Raw genomic sequence first — 20700 nt, 5'->3', positions numbered from 1 at the left:
TCACATACAAACTAATCATTCATCTATTTATGCATCATGAAGCAATTGTCACTCTAACCTCGCCAAACTCATTAGAGAAGACGACGCGAGAGAAACCCTAATCAATAATAATAACATCGTCTGCATAGAGTGCTCATACAAACCATGATTCAGAATACTACTATCAAGATCAGAAAGTTAGTCAATCAAGCATATTATGCATAAGAGTGATTTCTCATAAATAAAATAGTATATATAATATCAATACGGATGGCGTACCGCCTTACTAGATACTATTGCCGACGGATGGCGTACCGCCCTACTTTCTTAATAAGCGATAATATTACAACGAATGGCGTACCGATCTACTAAATGAAATAGTTATAATAATATTACAGACGGATGGCGTTCTGCCCTACTAGATAATATTCAACCGGATGGCGTACCGACATACTTAACTTAGCTAAGAGCCGTGGGGAAACAGATACACTCCTCGCAGGGAAATATCACAGTGCATATCACATACAAATACATCGTAGCAATCATCGTACATGCATATATAACATACATTGCATACAAAAGTAACACAAAAGTAATACATCAAGTACACGCAATCATGTTAGAGTGACACTTGCTTCATGATGCGTAAATAGATGAATGATTAGTTTCTTCATCAAGTAATCGGAAGATACTGAGTGTTTGAAGATATTCGTTTCGTAGATTAGAGATTTATCAAATCTAGAGTGTTGTGTATCTTTTATTACGTGTATTCTTTCTTATTTTGTAAATAACACATTAATATATTTATATCACTGGAGAGATCTTCATTTGCACGGTATTCAGAGAGTTTGGGTTTGATTTTTAGCATTTTATGTAATTAGGATTCTTAAAATTGGTATTATAGTTTGATGCTCCAATTAGATTGCAATCCTATTAGCTAAGCAGGTTTAAGAGTTGAGGCGTTATAAGTTGGTATCAAAGCTCACTATTAGATCTTGCATCGGAAACTATAGATAATTTTTAGTGCCAGATAGATAACTAGATTTGTTTAGAACTAGATTGGGTTGTGAGATAAACTTTAATTGCTAAAAGATATAATTAACTAAAAGATTTATTTGGTAGATTTATTTGTTTATTTAGTTGTGTGTACATATTATGAAGTAAAAATTGTAGAGTAAACTAATTACAATATAGTTTAGAAGATGATAGATATTAGGGAATAATTAGTTTAAAAATTATGAACACGTAGACTATTCAATACTAGGAAAATAGAGATTTTAGTATATTTGATGGATTTTTGAAAAGTCATATAGAGTATAGCTGAGGTTGATAATTTTGCGTGATAGATTACATAGTCACATAAAAACTTTATCATAGAGTATCTTCTAATAAACTTAGAACATATAATCTATTGAAATAGGAAATAGTCTATTGAACCTAGAGCCACAAATCTTAGATCTTGTTATGGAAAATAATCTAGAATTGAGCTTCCTTTCATGACTCATTTAAAATGAGTTAATTTTCAAGCATAGGTAAGTATGAGCAGTACTTTCCATTAGTCGAGAGATAGTATTTCTCTATAAGGTGGGGAGTTTTGAAGACCAGAAGGACAGTTCGATTTTCGAGGACGAAAATAAATAAGGTGGGGAAAAATGTAAGGACCCTCAAGCTCGTGAATGCTATTGGACCAGTCAAGGACGACTAAGCCGTGATTGACTCGATTAATTAGAGACTAACTTTAGTTAATAGAAATTAATATAACAACGATCTAGTTATGAAACTAGTATTACTAGATAGATCTCGAATAGTTATGCAGAGTGGACTACTCGAATGTGTCATTCGGATACCAGACGAGGAAGATTTCATCTGAATAGTTGAGGGGAAAAAAATATCATTTTACATCTAAACCGCCTGACTGCCCTTATCATTTGTCTGGGTGCCTTTATCATTTTTCATTTGGCCTTATCCTTATCACCACCAAAACGTGTCGAGAGAAAATCATTTCTCTTTTATTCCTTTCTTTCTTTCTTTCTTTCTTCTTCTTCTTCTTCTTCTTCTTCTTCGATGTTCCTCTTCTCCTTCTTTCTGTGGATCTCAGTTCAGAAGAACTGAGTTATTCTTGTGCGAGTTTTTCATAGAAAGTTAGTTAGCTAGATGAATGAAGAAGATGGTATGAGGTTGAAGTTGATTTAGTTGCGGGAGAAGAATGAACTGATGCTGCTGAGGATTGATAGTTAGAGTTTGGTTTTGAGGATGAAGAATTAAGAAGAACTGAGTATGATCGAGGAGTAGATGATGGTGGTGATGTTGATTCAAGTAGTTGATTCAGATTTACAAGAAAAAGGTAAATTAGGGTTCATTAATTTGAAAGTTAAATTGTTTCGAATTGATTGATGTATCTTTATGAAATTACGTTACAGTGATTGATTATAAGTGGGTTTGGTCTTAATTTAAGGTAGAGATGAGTATATTGTGTTTAATTTTGGTTTCATATAGAATTAGGGTTTTCCCCTGTTCTTCCCCAAATCCAGAAGTTAGGGTTTCTTGTGATTTAGGGTGTCTGATTTGGAATTAGTAGATCAGAAGGATGAATTGGTGAATTGGGATTGTTGTTGGTGTTTTAAAATTAGGGTCCTGTTATCTGAAGATGGAGATGAACTGGATATTGGCTAGCCAGATAAGATGGTTGTGGGTTAATTGTTGTTGATGAGCTATAACTGTTGGAGGAGATACAATTATGTTGTTAGGGATGCAATTACAGATGACATGAAGTTGAAGTTGTAAGTGGTGGTGTTTGCAGTCATGGAGTGAACTGGTGGTGAAGGGACTGGATACGGAGAAGTATTGGTGATGTTGTTGATGCTGTTATGAAGATATGAAGAGTGGCTGCATATTGAGTTACAGTTTCAATATAGGTGCAAAGAAGAATTAGAAGATGAAGATGATGATTTATGAAGATTCTGTTAAGATGCTATGGCAGATAGTTTTGGAGCTGTAATGGGTGTTGCAGGGCGTTGGGTTGTAACTGTAGTATGAAGTAACACTGACCGCGGTGGGGGAGATAGTGGAATTGAATTATAAAGGGATTGATGTTGAACTGGTTATGAAAAAGGAGATGACTGTTTAGTTTGTATGTGAAATTGAGAAGTTATAGTTGGAGGTTACCTTGAGTACAAACGGTGATCAGTGATGAAGACATAGGTTATAGTCATTGTGATGGTGTTTGGTGAAGTTGATAGACTTTGTATAATATGAACTGGTGTCACAGGATTGTTGAAATGTTGTTATAGAAGGGATGAGTATTGCAGGTGATGATGGAGTTGGCTATGTATTGAGTTTGCAAGCGTTGTGCATAGGAATTATAGTTAGAAATGGAAATATATTGATTGAATTGAATCAATGAAGGTATGTTTTAACTGTGTGTTTTTGTAAGTAGAATTAAGAATGCATTTTGGTTTATGTCTTGGCAGGTTTTGTGTTGCACAAAGATTGTGCATTAGTGTTCTTGGCCTGAGCAAAGGCTCTGGCCTGTGCTAAGGCTTTGGCCTTGATCTTTTCAGCTCAGTTAGAACCTGACTGACCTAGCTTACCCTGACTCAGTTATCTGACTGAGTCGAATCGTGTTGACTCACCGAGTTTCTGTCTTGACCTGAGTTGATTTAGTTGACCTGAACTTGGACTTTGACTTAACACTAGACGTTGACTGTTAGTGGACTCCTTTGACCGACAGTGACCGTTAGTTAACCCTGATGGAACGGGCCTTAAGTTAATGGGCTTGTGTAGTGACTTAAGCTTAGAATCAGTCTTTCCTATTTTGATGAATTGGACCTGATGGTCTGAATTAACCTTTAGTTCCTTTAACAAAGTTGTAGATACTCTTTAGACTTATCAAATGGACTATAGATTCTATCTAATGGTATTAGTAAACCTTTGTTCTGCTAAAGATTGATAATGAAAAGGTGTAGAACCATAAATGGGCTTATAGCAATTAGATAGTTCACTTAGCCTATAACTAGAGTCTTGTATGAGATTATGATATGAGCCTTTTGGCTAATTTCTTAGTATGCTTGTGTGATTAACAGTTAGTCTATATTAACAAAGATCGATTCAAAAGATGAACTAGTGGATTCTGGATTTCAAGGTAGGAGTGATTTGCCTTCAAAACAGGTGGGAACTATGTAACCTTCTTGTAATCATTAAATTCTTCTTTAATTGCAAGCATGATGAGACTTTACTATTTGTGTGCATGATTGCGTGTACTTGATGTATTACTTCTGTGTTACTTTTGTATGCAATGTATGTTATATCTGCATGTACGATGATTGCTACAATGTATTTGTCTGTGATATACACTGTGAGATTTTCCCCGCGAGGAGTGTCTGTGTTTCCCCACGACTCTTAGCTAAGTTAAGTATGCCGGTTCGCCATCCGGTTGAATATTATCTAGTAGGGCGGTACGCCATCCGTGTGTAATATTATTATAACTCTTTCATTTAGTAGATCAGTACGCCATCCGTTGTTATATTATCGCTTATTAAGAAAGTAGGGCGGTACGCCATCCGTCGACAATAGTATCTAGTAGGGCGGTACGCCATCCGTCTTGATATTGTATATACTATTTTATTTATGCGAAATCACTCTTATGCATAATATGCTTGATTCTTTCTGATCTTGATAGTAGTATTCCAAATCATGGTTTGTATGGGCACTCTGTGTAGAGGATGTTATTATTATTGATTAGGGTTGCTCTCGCGTCATCTTCTCCAAAGAGTTTGGCGAGGTTAGAGTGACACTTGCTTCATGATGCATAAATAGATGAATGATTTATTTCTTCTTGGTTTTCTGTCAATCTATAACCATTTAGAACTGTGTAGCATGTTAGTGATTACTTGAGAGTTATTTGTTCCATTGGGCACCCGTTTGGGATGATGTTCTCACGTGTTACCACTTCAGTATTTTTCAGTAGTCGGAAGATACGGAGCGTTTGAAGATATTCGTTTCGTAGATTAGAGCTTTATCGAATCTAGAGTGTTGTGTATCTTTTATTACGTGTATTCTTTCTTATTTTTTAAACAACACATTAAGATATTTATATCACTGGAGAGAACTTCATTTGCACGGTATTCAGAGAGTTTGAGTTTGATTTTTAGCATTTTATGTAATTAGGTTTCTTCAAATTGGTATTATAGTTTGATACTCCAATTAGATTGCAATCCTATTAGCTAAGCAGGTTTAAGAGCTGGGACGTTATAATCTGATGCTGATCCTAAGGACGTTGCTGGTTGGGAACATTCCAATGACTTTGTTAGCAGCTGGCTTCTTCACTCCGTTGCCCCTGACATTCGCAACAACATTCTTTATGCAGCCACTGCTCATGAAATATGGAAAGATTTGCGTACTCGTTTTTTCCATTCGTCGGCGCGAAAGATTTTTCAACTCAAGCGTGGTATCTCGCACCTCAAACAAGAAGGTTTGACTGTATCTTCTTATTTTACTCAGTTAAAATCATTATAGGATGAACTGCAATCCCTTGTTGTTATCTCTCCATGTATTTGTGGAAATTCCAAAGCCACATTGGAACGTCTCCAGCAAGATCAGGGGATGGAATTCTTGCAGGGTCTTCATGACCGTTTTGCTGCCATCCGCAACCAAATATTATTGATGGAACCTTTTCCTAATACCTCTAAATTTTATTCTCTTGTGCGCCAAGAAGAGCAACAACAAGAGCTCAATCACTCCACTGTTCCTATAATGGATTTTTCTGCTTTGAATGTATCTCGAAATGACGGTCGTCAGCCCTCTCGTACCGTCCAGAATCATAAGCGCCCTCGTCCAGTTTGCAACCACTGTGGTCGTGTAGGCTATACTCAACAAACTTGTTACAAGCTTCATGGTTATCCAACCAAGACCAAAGATAGAACTTCTCTTGCTTCATCATCAAACGGACCTAACTTGCAAGTGTCAATCCCTGGTATAACAAAAGATCAGTATGCTAAGCTTTTATCCCTTCTTGTGGATTCTCCAACGGATGTTTCATCTGTTCCAACTGCCAATCACGTAGGTATGGTTCTTCCATCTCAATCCACTTGGATTATTGATACTGGTGCATCTAAACATATATGTTATTCTCTCTCTTTATTTCCTTCATATACATTAGCCCCTAACGGCATATATGTCCAGTCACCCAATGGTGAGAATCACCTTGTTACTCATATTGGAACTGTGACTTTTTCTTTAAACTTTCCATTACGGGATGTATATTATATACCCTCCTTTAAATTTAACTTATTATCAATATCTCAATTGATATCCTTTATCCATTGTGAAGTGTTTTTTGATCAATGGCTGTGTATTTCAGGACCCTTCGACGAAATAGGAGATTGGTCGGGGTAAAGCCAAAAATGGCCTCTATTTTTTATGATCAGCAACTAGTACTGTTGTTTCTTCTTTAGTTTTAGAAAATTTCGATCTTATGGCATTGGCGTTTAGGCCACCCATCAGATCCTAGATTTAAATATTTATGTAAGACTTATTCTTATATTAAGTCGTCTATGAATTGTTCTTGCAATGTATGCTCTAGAGTAAAATAATCTCGCTTGAAATTTAATGAAAGTACTAGTTCTACTACTCGTGCCTTTGAGCTTATACATTGTGACATTTGGGGTCCATTTACAATTCCTTCTAACTCTGGTGCACGTTATTTTCTAACTATTGTTGATGATTTCACACGATGCACTTGGTTATATTTGATACCTGCTAAATCAGACACAAAAAAAATACTTAGTTTATTTTTTTAATATGATTCAAACTCAATTTGGTTCAAAAATTTCCAATCTACACTCTGGAAATGGAAATATATTCATACCAAAACTTCAAATTATTAGATCTGATAATGGTACAGAGTTTCTTTCTAAAGAAATTCAATCGTGGTATGCCCAACATGGGATTATCCATCAACGTAGCTGTGTTAATATACCACAACAAAATAGTATTGTCGAAAGAAAGCATCGTCATCTGCTTGATATAGCTCGTGCCCTTAGTTTTCAATCTGGGTTACCTATTTCATTTTGGGGTGAGTGTATACAACTACTGTTTACTTGATAAACAAAATGCCGACTCCTCTTTTGGGAAATCAATTCCCTCATCAAATTTTACTGGGTACATCACCATCTTATTCAACTTAAAAGTGTTTGGTTGTCTTTGTTTTGCAAGAAACATTCGTATCAAAAATAAATTTGATTCTCGTGCTCATCCGGGAATTATAGTTGGTTATCCTTACGGTCAAAAAAGATATCGTGTTTTTGATATCGAAACTCGTAAAATTATCACTTCTCATGATGTAGTATTCCATGAACGAGAATTTACCTTTCTCAATAACACCATACGTAATCAAACTAAAAACTCTCCATTAACTTCTCTTCCAATATATAAAGATGGTCATATGTTTGATTATATGGAATCTTTTTCAAAAGATAATTCTCTGGTTTATTCACCGACAGATTCTAGTGTCAGTCCATCAACTAATCCTAGTGTCACTCCATCTCAAGAATCTCCATCAAGGAATGTACCATTATCACCCGTACATTCTCCTCATTCACAATCTGACAACGATGAAAATTCGTCATCCACGTCTGCTTCATATTCTCCAAATATTTATACAAATTTGGATAGACCTTTGCGACAACGTCAACTACCTAAATGGTTAGAAAGTGTTGGAAACAGTGAACAGATAATGAAATGGAATCTCAAATAGCTGAGTCGCGGACTAGGTCGTTATCTTTAAGGTATTTCGCGACTCTGCCTCTTGATTGTGCTAGCAGTCAAAAAATTTGTCGAACACCTATGGGATAAAACAGATGATTCTCTCTTGTTCGATTTCTCTGTACCTTGAGAAATCGAACCAACTCTTACTCTATCTTACACTTGCTCAGAATACAATTAGATGAATAACTCAGTAATTCATCTTCTCCAAAAACTGTCTTTTTATAACTCAAAGGAAATCAATTCGGTTTAATGAGAATAAAATCAATAATAACGGTCTACTTAAAATCCTCTATAACAGTAATAAAACGGCTAGAATATAAAACCGAAATTAATGAATTTAATTGAGAATATTAAGTTGACAAAAAACGTTATGGAAATCAGAAGTTGAATCTGCAAAAATTAACTTTTAAATCAGTAGACCTCCCAAGACCCCCAAGGCCCCGCTCTCCCGGATTTTTTTTAAAGTAGTATAGATATATGTAATATACCTAGTCAAACGCATGGGGTGAGACTTGAACCCAATTCTATAGTGTGGGAGCCCAGAATAATACCACCACACTATTTCTCTAAGTTTGGTTTAATATTACAAAAATATGTTTTTAAATATATATATCCCAACAATCCCCCACTTGTATTTCAAAAACATTGAGCAAGTGTTGTATAATTGTGCATCTACAAAGGTGCCTTTCGACTTGAACCTCTGCATAGTGTTAAACTTTCTAAGTACCAGGTGACTAGAGTGACTTGCGTCTTGAACTCTAACTAATATTAGAGTATTTAACACACACAACTATATCTAGAGTAACGTCCTTAAGTTCGCACATTAAGGCCATGTGCTTATCCCTTTTTAACAAATGATCTAGAGAAATGCCCAATTTCTCATAGAAGGCGGCCACACCTTCACATTCATATAAGTGAGTCTATCAAGAATACTTCTGTGTATCTCACTCTAACTTAAGAGCTATAGACATCATTAAGAGTTAAATAACTCAACCTGTTTCCCACTTCAGGATATCATGCTATGGGAATGCATGACTCTATCATATCATTTATAACTTCGTCTAGTCCCTTTGAACCTATTTCTAGGTTGGGTATCCATTACAAATGACTCAACTTCTAACGGGCAAAAGTCCTATGCTTTTAGAGGTATTCCATACCTTTTCTCTTGCTAGTCCTTTCGTCAAAGGATCAACTAAGTTTCCTTCAGATCTTACATGATCTACTCTAACAACACCAGTTGTGAGAAATTCTCTAACTGTGTCGTGCTTTCGACGTATCTGTCGATTCTTATTGTTATTATGACAATTCTCTACCACTACGATAGCCGCGGTACTATCGCAGTGGATCAAAGTGGATGGTATCGGTTTGTCCCATACTGGAATGTCTGAAAACAGACTCTTCAGCCATCCTGCCTCTTCACTAGTTACTGCTAGTGCCATCAATTTAGCCTCCATCGTAGATTGGGCTATAATTGTCTTTTTCTTTGATCTCCAAGATACATCGCCCCCAGTAATATTAAAAACATATCCACTGGTGGCCTTGGAATCATCTGACAGAGTGTTCCAATTAGCATCGTTAAATCCTTCAAGGACTGCGGTATACCTCTTAAGTGTAATCCTAGGTTTGTGGTTCTTTTCAGATACCGCATAACCCTCTCAATAGCATCCTAGTGCTCCAAACTAGGATTACTGGTAAACCTGCACAAAACTCCCACTGCATAGGCAATGTCTGGTCTAGTACAATCAGTTGCATAACGCAGACTTCCAATTATACTAGCATATTCAGATTGTCTAACACTTTCTCCAGTATTCTTAAACAATTTCACATTAGGATCAAACGGTGTACAAACAGGTTTACAATCAAAATATTCATACTTCCTCAGAATTTTTTCAATGTAGTGAGATTGATCTAAAGAAATACCACTATCAGTTCTAGTTATTTTGATTCCCAAGATTACACTAGCTTCACCCAAATCTTTCATGTTAAAATTCGAACTAAGCATGCTTTTAGTTTCATTGACAACAGATAAATTGGAACCAAATATCAGCAAATCATCCACATACAAGCAAACAATCACACACACATCATTTTCATATTTATAATAGATGCATTTGCCACCCTCATTTATTCTGAAGTTATTTGAAATCATTAAATTATCAAATTTCTCATGCCATTGTTTAGGAGATTGTTTCAAACCATAAAGATATTTTTCTAGCTTACATACTTTTTGTTCTTGTCCAGGAATTACAAAACCTTCAGGTTGTTCCATGTAAATTTCCTCTTCTAGTTCACCATTCAAAAAAGTTAACATCCATTTGGTGAATAACAAGATTATGAGCAGCAGCAACAACAATCAAAACACGTATAGATGTTAATCTAGTAACAGGAGAATAAGTATCAAAAAAATCTACGTTCTCTCATTGCCTAAATCCTTTAGCAACCAGTCTAGCTTTGTGCTTATCTACTGTTCCATCAGGTTTGAGTTTCCTTTTCAAGACCCATTTACAACCTATAGGCTTACAACCAGGTGGTAAATCTACTATACGCCAGGTTCCATTAGACATATGAGAATCCCATTTATTATCTACAGCTTCTTTCCAGAAACTAGACTCTACAGAACTAAACGCCTCTTGTAAATTAGAAGGTTCTTCCTCTATAGCGTAAAATTCAAAATCGGGATTTTTATCTTTTGTCTCAGTCCTAGCTCTTTTACTGCATCTAGGTTCAAAATCAGTGATCCTAGTTTCTTCACTTCTAGGTTGTTCTAATCTAGGTTTAGAATCAGAACTAGGTAAAGTACTTGGTATTGAATCCCCACTATTACCCCCACTATTTCTAGATTTAAAAGGAAATCTTTCTTCAAAGAAATCAACATCAATAGATTCAATAATAACCTTATTATTAATATCAAAGAACCTATAAGCTTTATTGTTTTGAGAATAACCAATAAAAACACATTCATAAGCTCTACTTTCTAACTTATGTCTTTTAGGATCAGGTTTTCTAACAAAAGCTAAACAACCCCAAACTCTAAAATAAGAGACATTAGGTTTTCTATCTCTCCAGATTTCATAAGGAGATATTTGGTTTTATTATTGGGAATGCGATTCAAAACATGGAAAACAGTCAACAAACATTCACCCCACCAATGAGAAGCAGCACCAGAACTAAGCAAACAAGCAACATCAATTCAGTAAGAGTACGATTCTTTCTTTCAGCTTTCCCATTCATTTGAGGATTATATGGAGCAGTTCTTTCATGTATTATGCCATTAGTTTGATAAATTTCAGTAAAGGAGCAGAATCATATTCAGTGCCTCTATCACTACGAAACCTCTTAATTTTTCTACCAAATTGATTTTCAATTTCACAATAAAGATCTTAAATTTTCAATATTCATTCTTATGGCTCACAAATAAACATAAGTATAATTAACATCATCAATGAACGTCATGATATACCTTTCCATTTCTAGTTAGGATACCTTCATATTCACACAAATCAGAATGTATTAAGTCTAGTGGTTTGGATTCTCTTACAACAGATTTATGTGAAGTTTTGGTTATTTTTGCTTGACTGCAGTATTCACATTTTTCAAATTCATTTTCAGAAAATTCAGGGAGGACACCTAACTTGCTCATGTTATTTACTAACTTTTTACCCACATGACAAAGCCTACCATGCCAAACATTAAAATTGCAAACCATATAAGCAGAAGATTCAATTTTATTCATAGCATCAACATTAAGCTTAAACATTCCATCAGTAGCATAACCCTTTCCTACAAAACTCTTATTCTTAGTTATAGTGTAAATATCAGACCCAATAGTTTGATACAACCCAGCCTTGTTGAGAAGATAGCCGGAAACAAGGTTCTTTCTCATTTCTGGAGTGTGAAGGACATCTTTCAGCATGAGTGTCTTCCCAGAAGTAAACTTCAACTCTACTGTACCAGAACCTTTCACCATAGTGCTGTGAGAGTCTCCCAACAACACTTTCTTATCCTTGGTTTCAACATAAGTCTTAAACATGGACCTATCAAAAAAACAATGACGCGAAGCACCACTGTCTATCCACCACCCATCAGATACCAAGGCAATTATAACGCCACCCAAAACATTAGATTGTGCGTTATTCTTTTCCTTGTTAAACCTGCAATTCCTAGCCATGTGGTTTGGTTTATTACAGGTATAACAAAGAAACTCAGAATTGGAATTCTGTCCATTTCTTGATGGGTGTTGGTTCTTGTTTTGATTAGGCCTTCCTCCTTTCTTTTGGTTCGGCTTAGGTTTCAGGTCCTTCTTCTTAGGTTTCAAACTAGGATGAGTCTTATTGTTAGAAACAATGAGAATCTCTTCCTTATTATCTTGTTTTTGAGCTTCTTCCTCAACCCTGAGCTTAACAATCAAACTTTCAAGAGAAAATTCTTTAGTCTTATGACGCAAAGTATTACGAAAATCTTTCCATCTAGGTGGTAACTTGTCAATCATTACAGAAACTTGAAATTGTTCATCAGTTTTCATACCTTCGGTCATAATTTCGTGGTAAATTTTTTGAAGTTCATGAGCCTGTGCAACAACTGACCTATCATCCACCATTTGGTATCTCAAATACCGGCTCACAGCATACTTCTTTGAACCATCTTCCTCGGTGTCATATTTTTTCTGTAACGCATCCCATACATCTTTGGCAGTTTCAAAAGTTGAATAATACTCATATAAATCATCAGATAATGCATTAAGAATGTAGTTTTTGCAATCAAAGTCATCATCGACCCATTTGTCAATGGCCTTCTGTTTCTCCTCAGGAGTTTGAGAAACAACTTCTTTGGCACCACCGGTAGGAGGTGGATCAGTAGCAGCAGCACCAGCATCAGCATCAGCAGCAGCAGCAGCAGCCTTATCAGCAGCAGGTTCCAGGGTTCCAGGATGAACACTCGACACAATCATATGCAGCTTCATGAGTTTGAGATAAAAGAACATCTTCAGCTTCCATCTTCTGAAATGAGGCCCTTCAAATTTGAATGGCTTGTTGGTATCATCAACGCGCTTCTTTTCAATCTCCATAGCAAAATCAAGTACCTTAAAATTGTTGGAAACAGTGAACAGATAATGAAATGGAATCTCAAACAGCTGAGTCGCGGACTAGGTCGCTATCTTTAAGGTATTTGAGACTCTGCCTCTTGATTGTGCTAGCAGTCAAAAAATTTGTCGAACACCTATGGGATAAAACAGATGATTCTCTCTTGTTCGATTTCTCCGCACCTTGAGAAATTGAACCAACTCTTACTCTATCTTACACTTGCTCAGAATACAATTAGATGAAAAAACTCAGTAATTCATCTTCTCCAAAAACTGTCTTTTTATAACTCAAAGGAAATCAATTCGGTTTAATGAGAATAAAATCAATAATAACTGCCTACTTAAAATCCTCCATAACAGTAATAAAACGGCTAGAATATAAAACCGAAATTAATGAATTTAATTGAGAATATTAAGTTGACAAAAAACGTTATGGAAATCAGAAGTTGAATCTGCAAAAAATTAACTTTTAAATCAGTAAACCTCCCAAGACCCCCAAGGCCTCGCTCTCCCGGATTTTGTTTTTAAGTAATATAAATATATATAATATACCTAGTCAAATGCATGGGGTGAGACTTGAACCCAAGTCTATAGTGTGGGAGCCCAAAATAATACCACCACACTATTTCTCTAAGTTTGGTTTAATATTACAAAAATATGTTTTTAAATATATATCCCAACAGAAAGTTATCATTTCTCTAATGTTTCTTCAACACCATATCCATTGGCTAATTTTCTTTCACTTGAACCTTTTTCTCAATCCCATCAGGATTTTTTGTTTTCGGTCATGAAAGATCCAAAATGGCGCGATTTAATGAAAAGGAAATTTCAGCTTTAGAAGCTAATAATACTTGGACTATCACCTCTTTACCGCCTGGTAAACAACCAATCGGTTGTAAGTGGATCTATAAAATCAAATATCGTCCCGATGGATCCGTTGAATGTTATAAATCTCGTCTTGTCGCAAAGGGATATACTCAAGTCGAAGGTATTGATCATCATGATACTTTTGCGTCGGTTGCAAACCTCGTTACAGTTCGTATTCTCCTTTCTGTTGCAGCCATAAAAGTATGGTCGCTTCACCAATTAGACGTAAATAATGCCTTCCTACAAGGTGATCTTGAAGAAGAGGTCTATATGAAATTACCACCCGGATTTTCTCGTAAGGGGGAGAATTCCGTTTGCAAATTAAATAAATCATTGTATGGCCTTAAACAAGCTTCTCGGCAATGGTTTTCAAAATTCTCAAACACCCTTATACAAAAGGGTTTTACTCAATCCACTGCTGATTACAGTCTCTTTACATATAAAAAGGGCTCGATTTCTCTTTTTGTACTCGTTTATGTGGATGATATCATCATTACCGGAAACAATGAAACATCAATTTCCATGCTTAAATCTTTTTTGGAAAAATCATTTTCAATTAAAGATCTTGGTAATCTTCAATATTTTTTTGGAATTGAAGTATCTCGTTCAAGTCGCGATATATTTTTATGCCAACGAAAATATATTCTTGATATTTTAAAAGATGCGGGACTGACAGGGGCACGCACTTCTGATTTCTCCATGGAACAACAACTTCGACTAAAACTTAATGATGGCCATCATATGTCTGATCCAACTCTCCCCCGTCGCCTCATTGGTTGATTGTTCTCACTGTAACAAGACCAGATATCACATATTCTGTAAATACTCTGAGTCAATTTATGAGTAATCCTTACATTACTCACATGGATGCCGCAAATCTCATTCTTCGTTATCTAAAAGGTACTATTGGGAAGGCATTTTCTTATCATCTACCATTACCCTTAATTTAAGTGGATATTGCGACTCCGATTGGGCTGGATGTCCCACAACTCGATGATCCACCACAGGTTATTTTACTATGCTTGGTGGTAGTCCCATCTCTTGGGAAACAAAGAAACAAGCAACAATTTCCCGCTCTTCCGCGGAAGCGGAATATCGTGCTCTTGCCACACTTACATGTGAACTTCAATGGTTGAAGTATATTCTAAATGATCTTGGAATACCTCATACGGAACCGGTCTCTGTTTTCTGTGATAATCAAGCTACAATTCATATTGCCGAAAATCCAGTATTCCAAGAGAGAACTAAACATATTGAATTGGATTGCCACTTCATCCGAGAAAAAATAATCTCAAAATTGATTGCACCCAGCTATGTCCGCTCCATTGATCAACGCGCCGATATTTTCACGAAGCCTCTAGGAGATGAAGTACATCGCCGACTAACTTCCAAGTTGAGTGTGGTCGACCTTCCGTCTCCCACGCCAACTTGAGGGGGAGTATTGGAAATATTTAGTCAAAGCCTATCAATCAGTATTGATATGCTTCTTTATTTAGCTTTTACGTTTATTTTCCTTTCGTTTCTTTCTTGTCAATTAGTATAATTTGTAATTAAGAGTGATTGATGTAATTACATATTTCTTTCCTAGATTGAAGTTATTCTTCATTGTAAACTTATTGTAATCTTCTCTATAAATAACAAAGTCTTCATCACTGCTTATCACACAGTGATTACAAAACAAATATCTCTTCTAAACTTTCTACTCTGTGTCAAGGATTCTTTCACGTTCATGTGAGTAAAATTCTAAAAAGTCATTCAAACATCCTAGAGAACATGGAGTATGACTAATAGAATGGTTGTAATTATTAATATACGGATACTGCTAAATCTACCACTAGCCCGCTAGTCTTGTTTTGGGGGCGTCCCGAACCTATTATTGTGATCCAAAACTGCATTATAACTTAAATTCTGTCACCAAACCAATAATTGTCTCGTGTCCCGATCCAAAATCTATTGTGTGTTCTAAAATTAGTTACGGTAATCCAATTATTCGCCTTGTAATGCAGAACACAAGCGTGGATAAAGAATTTTGATAATAAAAGTAGATGAATAATTGAGAAATCTCAATATTGGTTTATAATAATGTTTGTTACATAGTTTTTGTTTCCCATTTAAATAACTCTAAGACTCAAACTTGGAAAATAAGAAATCCCTAAAATAAATAACTTTCTAGAATTAAATAACTTCCAAAAATAAGAAATATTACTCTAAATTAATTAAGCTCTAGATATAATAATAAAAATATGAACTCTAAATCTGACAGATGTCCTACATCAGGCCCACCATCTTGAAAAGAATTCGTCTTGAATTGATAAAGTACTGAAGAAGATGTGCTACATCGGGCCCGCCATCTTGAAAGGAAGTCATCTTCGAGTTCACCAAATATTGTAAACGACCCGTCCAACAAATAATATACTTTGAGTATGCGGATGACCGTAAAATAGAGCACCATAAAATAAATCGTTGAGTACTGTAATGACCCGTCCCTTCCACCGAGGTGACCTCCGAGGAAGTTTCTGCTGGATTACCGTAGGGATGCCCATTGAAAACCCTACACTGCCGGATAACCGCAGTGGCTAAGTGTGGACAGTATCGGTGAAGGGACGGGTCATTACAAGCACAAAAGTTGATGTCGATATTGGTAACAATTGGAGTAGTAATTATTTCGCAGTATTTTTGACCAACGAAAATCTTTGTGCATAGTTTTTCATATTCACCAACAGGAACAACTTGACAAGCTTTCGAAACCTCAGAGATGGTGTAATAATAGTTCTATTATTGGTGAAGAAAGCGTTGGTGTCGGAGCCTCTATCATTGGAGGAGTAACCTCATGAAGGGTGTCGAGTTGTGTCTAATTTATTTGATCCAAAATAAAATTCGCTTTTGCGAGATTTTGAAGACTTCTCTTTTGTGATTCCGAAAAAGAGACATGACAATTTACATCCTCTTCAATGTTATGAAGTTGACAAGCATTATTGTAAATAGGTTTACGAGCACCACTCTGTTTTAACGCAAATGCAGTCAAATTTGTTGAGATTTGTTAACAGAATATTCTAGAATAAGAGTAATATGCTATGTTAGGAACATATATTAGTTTTCCTTTTATGTCTTAGTTCCCTTTTATGTCTCTGTTGGTCTGTATATATACTGGTCGTGTAGTTCGTTTATTAATTCAATACAAAACTAGTCAAATAAAACCAAGGTGACCAAACATGTGGTACAAAAAATCCAGCCATATTATTTTTAATAAATAAAAACCATTTGATTAAAAAGTGACACAAAAACTCCGTATCAAAATATAATGAGTAAATTTAATTTTTGTTAAAAACAAAAAAGGCAAAAATACCCTTTTAACATTCTCTTCTTCTTCTCTCATTTCTTTCTTCGTCTCCTTCTCCGCACCACAATCACCACCAGCAGCAACAATAGATCTCCACGAACACCAGCAACAACTTTATTCTCCCCCGACCACACTACTGCACCTTCGTATCTCACTACTACCACCACCCTCCTCTGCCTCGTTCAATTCCTTCACCATCAACACCATTACCACCACCGTAAACACCACTATCCCCAACTCCTCTCCACCTCACAGCAACTATAATCAAAACCCTACTAGTTTCATCTTCAAATTCAGAAAGAAACACAGGTGGATCTGGTGATGTTGCGATGTTTCTGTAAGATTAGATGAAGAAGTTGTTGAAATTAGGGTTGCGACTGTAACTGCAATTGAAGAACAAGAAGAACAGAGATAGGTTGGTGACGAACTGATGATTGAGATCAATTTTCAAGGAAGGGATGATGAAGTGGTGATGTTCCTAACAAGGGTCCGAGGAATTGGATCAATCATATCCCACCTAAAAATACCTTTACAGACACAAATCGTCTCAAGATTTCCAATCAAGACTTTGTCTTGGATTGAATCGAATTGAATTTGATTATGTACCATCATTTATTCTAAGTTGCTGGCATGATTTTGATTAAGGTAAGATTTTTATTCCATTGGGTTCATCCTAATTTCATTTTTGAGTTTGTATAAATGAATAAAAGGAATAGTTTTTGTACTGTTCAATTTGCTTAGAGAGGGAGACAGATAGAGGATTTGAGCTAGGTTTGGTGTCTGTTTGATTTGGTTTTTTGGATTTTGATTTTCATTTCACATATTGGTGGTAAATTTTTAAGCATTAGAGTTTCTAGATTTACCAAATTCCACATAGCAATTGATATACCAGTTAGAGCTTGGTGACTACTTATTCAATTTGAACTAGTCTTATTACCCTCTAGGATCACAACATCTTGAATCAGTTACTTTGTTGCTCTTTTCAATCATAGTAGGCGGCGCCCGATGAAACATTATCGTCAGGAGGGTTCAGTTTTCGATTTCATTGTTTTAGTTTTGGAGCTCATAATATGGTTGCTGGTATATTTTCTGTGTTCTTGGCAGGAGTTTTGCCACATAGGGCTTGGAGAAAAGACATATCTTTAATTGAGTAGTCCCTCGAAAGAAGAAAAATTTGGTGAGTTCAAATTAAAATGGTCTTCGGCAACCACCCGAAACGCTAGTGATGACAGTAGCTGGGATTTTCATTCTGTGTTTCAGTATGATTTGTCCATGGTGGTTTGCGAAAAAGAAGGATATATATGAAGTTAACCTTGCCATGGAGCACAGTGCCAGTGAGTCAAAACTGTTTTTTTTCCTTTTATAGTGTTACTTTCGTCTTGTATGCATGAGTTGTTGTCGCTGATTCAACCTGTGGTGTAGGACATTTTATAGGACAAACATGCTTTCATTGTGAAATGAGCTTCCGACTAGGATTCAAAAATTACAAGTAAAAATGTGCAAATGGATATGGTTCCACTGTGAACACTCAAGACAAACTTTCAGAGTTTGGGTTGGTTGGGTCACAGGCAAAACACATTTTTTGTCATCTTTTTTATTATACTCCGCCGAAAACCTTGAATCTATCATGATGAAATTCCAATAATAGGATCGTTAATTACACTAGGTTACACTTCTGTTGCGTTGTTACAAGAAATTTTGGTTGGTTTTTACTATTCAACTCAACTTACGTCAATTCAGACTCTTTAAATCCTCTAACCAATACTTCACTTTTTTTTTGCATTAGATTCAACATCCTCACCAGAAGCAAGTACTGCTTCTGAAAAACTCCCGGGCAGCCCAGTTCGTGTGCCATCCAGCCCATTTCGAGTGCCACCTAGTCCTTCTCGATTCTCACAGTCATCCAGAACAACTGCAATTGGATCTCTACATCTAAATATGAGTCAGGTTATAAAACCAACCAAAATTTACTTTAACTTTTTCTTCAATTTCATGCCCTAAATTTACTTTAACTTCTCCTTCTTCAATTTTTACCACCACCCTCCTTCTTCACCACCACTAATAACAAGCAACGCCGTTACAAACAACTGAAAATGAAATTGAAAATTGGTATGAATTGAAACTGGATTTGTCCAAATTGGTCTTCACACCAAATTTCAAGTTATTATTTTTATAAGCCAACACAGGTTATTTCTATTGGTGTGGTCAAACAGAATGAACCATGGTTTGTAATTTTTCTTGCAGTTGAATTCTGAGGAAATCAATTATGGTTTCATCTTATTTATGATGAAATCAAAAATTGGTTCCATCATATTTATGATGAAACCAAAAATTGGTTCCATCTAATCTTATCCTTACTTAAATTGAATTTTGTTTATGAGTTTGAATTGTTGTTTTGTTTGATAATGGATTAGATGTATGCTAGGATTTGTTACATGAAATTGATGAAAAGACCTGAAAATGGTTAGTTTTTGTATGTGTATATAGGCTCAGGAGTGGGATACTTGCTCTGTTGGATGTCAATTTTAGACTTAAAAGTGGAGATGATAAGATGACGGATGCTGCGTTGGGTCAACCTGGTAGTGGAGTGCCTAGGATTCTTCGGACAATTTAGTCGTCGCATTATTATTTAGAGAATAACGTTGCTCCGGCACGAGAGTGGGTAAGCACAATCCAAAATGTCTTTTTAGAAATAAAATTGATGCACTAGCTAGTCTTGTTAGTTTGATAGTTCAGACTTTAGATGATGAATTTGCAAGATTGTGGCTATATGTGAGGCGCTGAAACTTTTTTTAGGTTGTCTTTGGATTGGTGATCAACTTGATTTTGGATTGTCTATTGAGAATTTACTATGAAGAATGGTTTGAGCTGATGCTTGAGAATGGTTTTTAAGTACAATTGCAGGTTGAGAGTAGAGAAGAACTGAGATGCCTATGTTGGTGGTGATTATGAACTGCAGCTGGTGATAATCAGAATCCATGGAGGAACTGGTGTTGCTCTGGTTGAATTAATATGGATATTGCAGGTCCAGTTGAAGATCAAACTGAGCCTGAGATGGAGCATTTGTGGTGTTCAGGTATGAGCTTGAACTAAAATGGAAGGCAGTAATGCAGTGGGTATGGGATTTGAAGTGAATTTGTAGTTGCAGGTGCAATGAAGTGCTGCAATACAATGAGGAATTGCCTGTAAACCTAGATGGAAAGATATACCAGGTGAAGCTGAGTAATGGGTCTTGAGACATAACTGGTGGTATTGCTGTTGAAGCGCAGAAACCAATTATGGTTTCATCTTATTTATGATGAAACCAAAATCGGTTTCATCGTATTTCAACAATGTATTTCTATCCATGAAGATGTATAATACCTCTTAAAAAATTTCTTGCAGGTGATTTCTCACGAAACCAAGATGAAACCAAAATCGGTTTCATCTTATTTATGATGAAACCAAAATCGGTTTCATCGTATTTTTGGGAGGTGGTGTTGGTGGGCGGTCGTGGTGCTGGTTTTGGTCGGCGGTGGTCGACAATGGTGGTGCTGGATGGTAGGGTGGCTGGTATTGGTGGTGCAATTACGTAGTATCGGTGGTGGTGGTGGTCGGAGGTGGTGGTGGTGGTGGTCGACAATGGTGGTGCTGGATGGTAGGGTGGATGGCAGTGGTGGTGCAATTGCGC

General features: G+C 36.1%; 1 protein-coding gene across 9 annotated transcripts; it reads left to right on the top strand.

The window, feature by feature from the left end:
* The first annotated feature begins 2009 nt into the window (after positions 1–2009).
* On the top strand, positions 2010–6606 carry LOC113274527. 9 transcript variants are annotated; one of them, XR_003323050.1, is made up of 4 exons: positions 2011–2323; positions 4062–4146; positions 4933–6040; positions 6338–6606. XR_003323050.1 is itself a non-coding variant. In XM_026523889.1 (3 exons), exons 2-3 carry the CDS (start codon positions 5581–5583, stop codon positions 6370–6372), a joined length of 495 nt encoding a protein of 164 aa, XP_026379674.1. In that variant the 5' UTR covers positions 2016–2323; positions 5210–5580; the 3' UTR covers positions 6373–6606. The 9 variants fall into 9 exon arrangements, 2 of the variants coding, with proteins under 2 accessions (XP_026379674.1, XP_026379673.1); XR_003323047.1 differs by having other exon boundaries at positions 2011–3384; XR_003323051.1 differs by having other exon boundaries at positions 2012–3384; positions 5210–6040.
* Positions 6607–20700: the final 14094 nt, after the last annotated feature.

The sequence above is a fragment of the Papaver somniferum genome, chromosome 4 (genome assembly GCF_003573695.1).
Source record: "Papaver somniferum cultivar HN1 chromosome 4, ASM357369v1, whole genome shotgun sequence".
Taxonomy (NCBI): Eukaryota; Viridiplantae; Streptophyta; class Magnoliopsida; order Ranunculales; family Papaveraceae; genus Papaver; species Papaver somniferum.
This window is presented reverse-complemented; position numbering and strand designations above follow the sequence as displayed.

What these genes read in the sequence shown, in the direction of transcription:
- LOC113274527 (XM_026523889.1), top strand. Translation starts at nt 5,581, where the DNA reads ATGGAATTCTTGCAGGGTCTTCATGACCGTTTTGCTGCCATCCGCAAC. An exon ending in TCCAACTGCCAATCACGTAG is followed by an intron (nt 6,041 to 6,337) that starts GTATGGTTCTTC and finishes TGTGTATTTCAG; the next exon opens with GACCCTTCGACGAAATAGGA.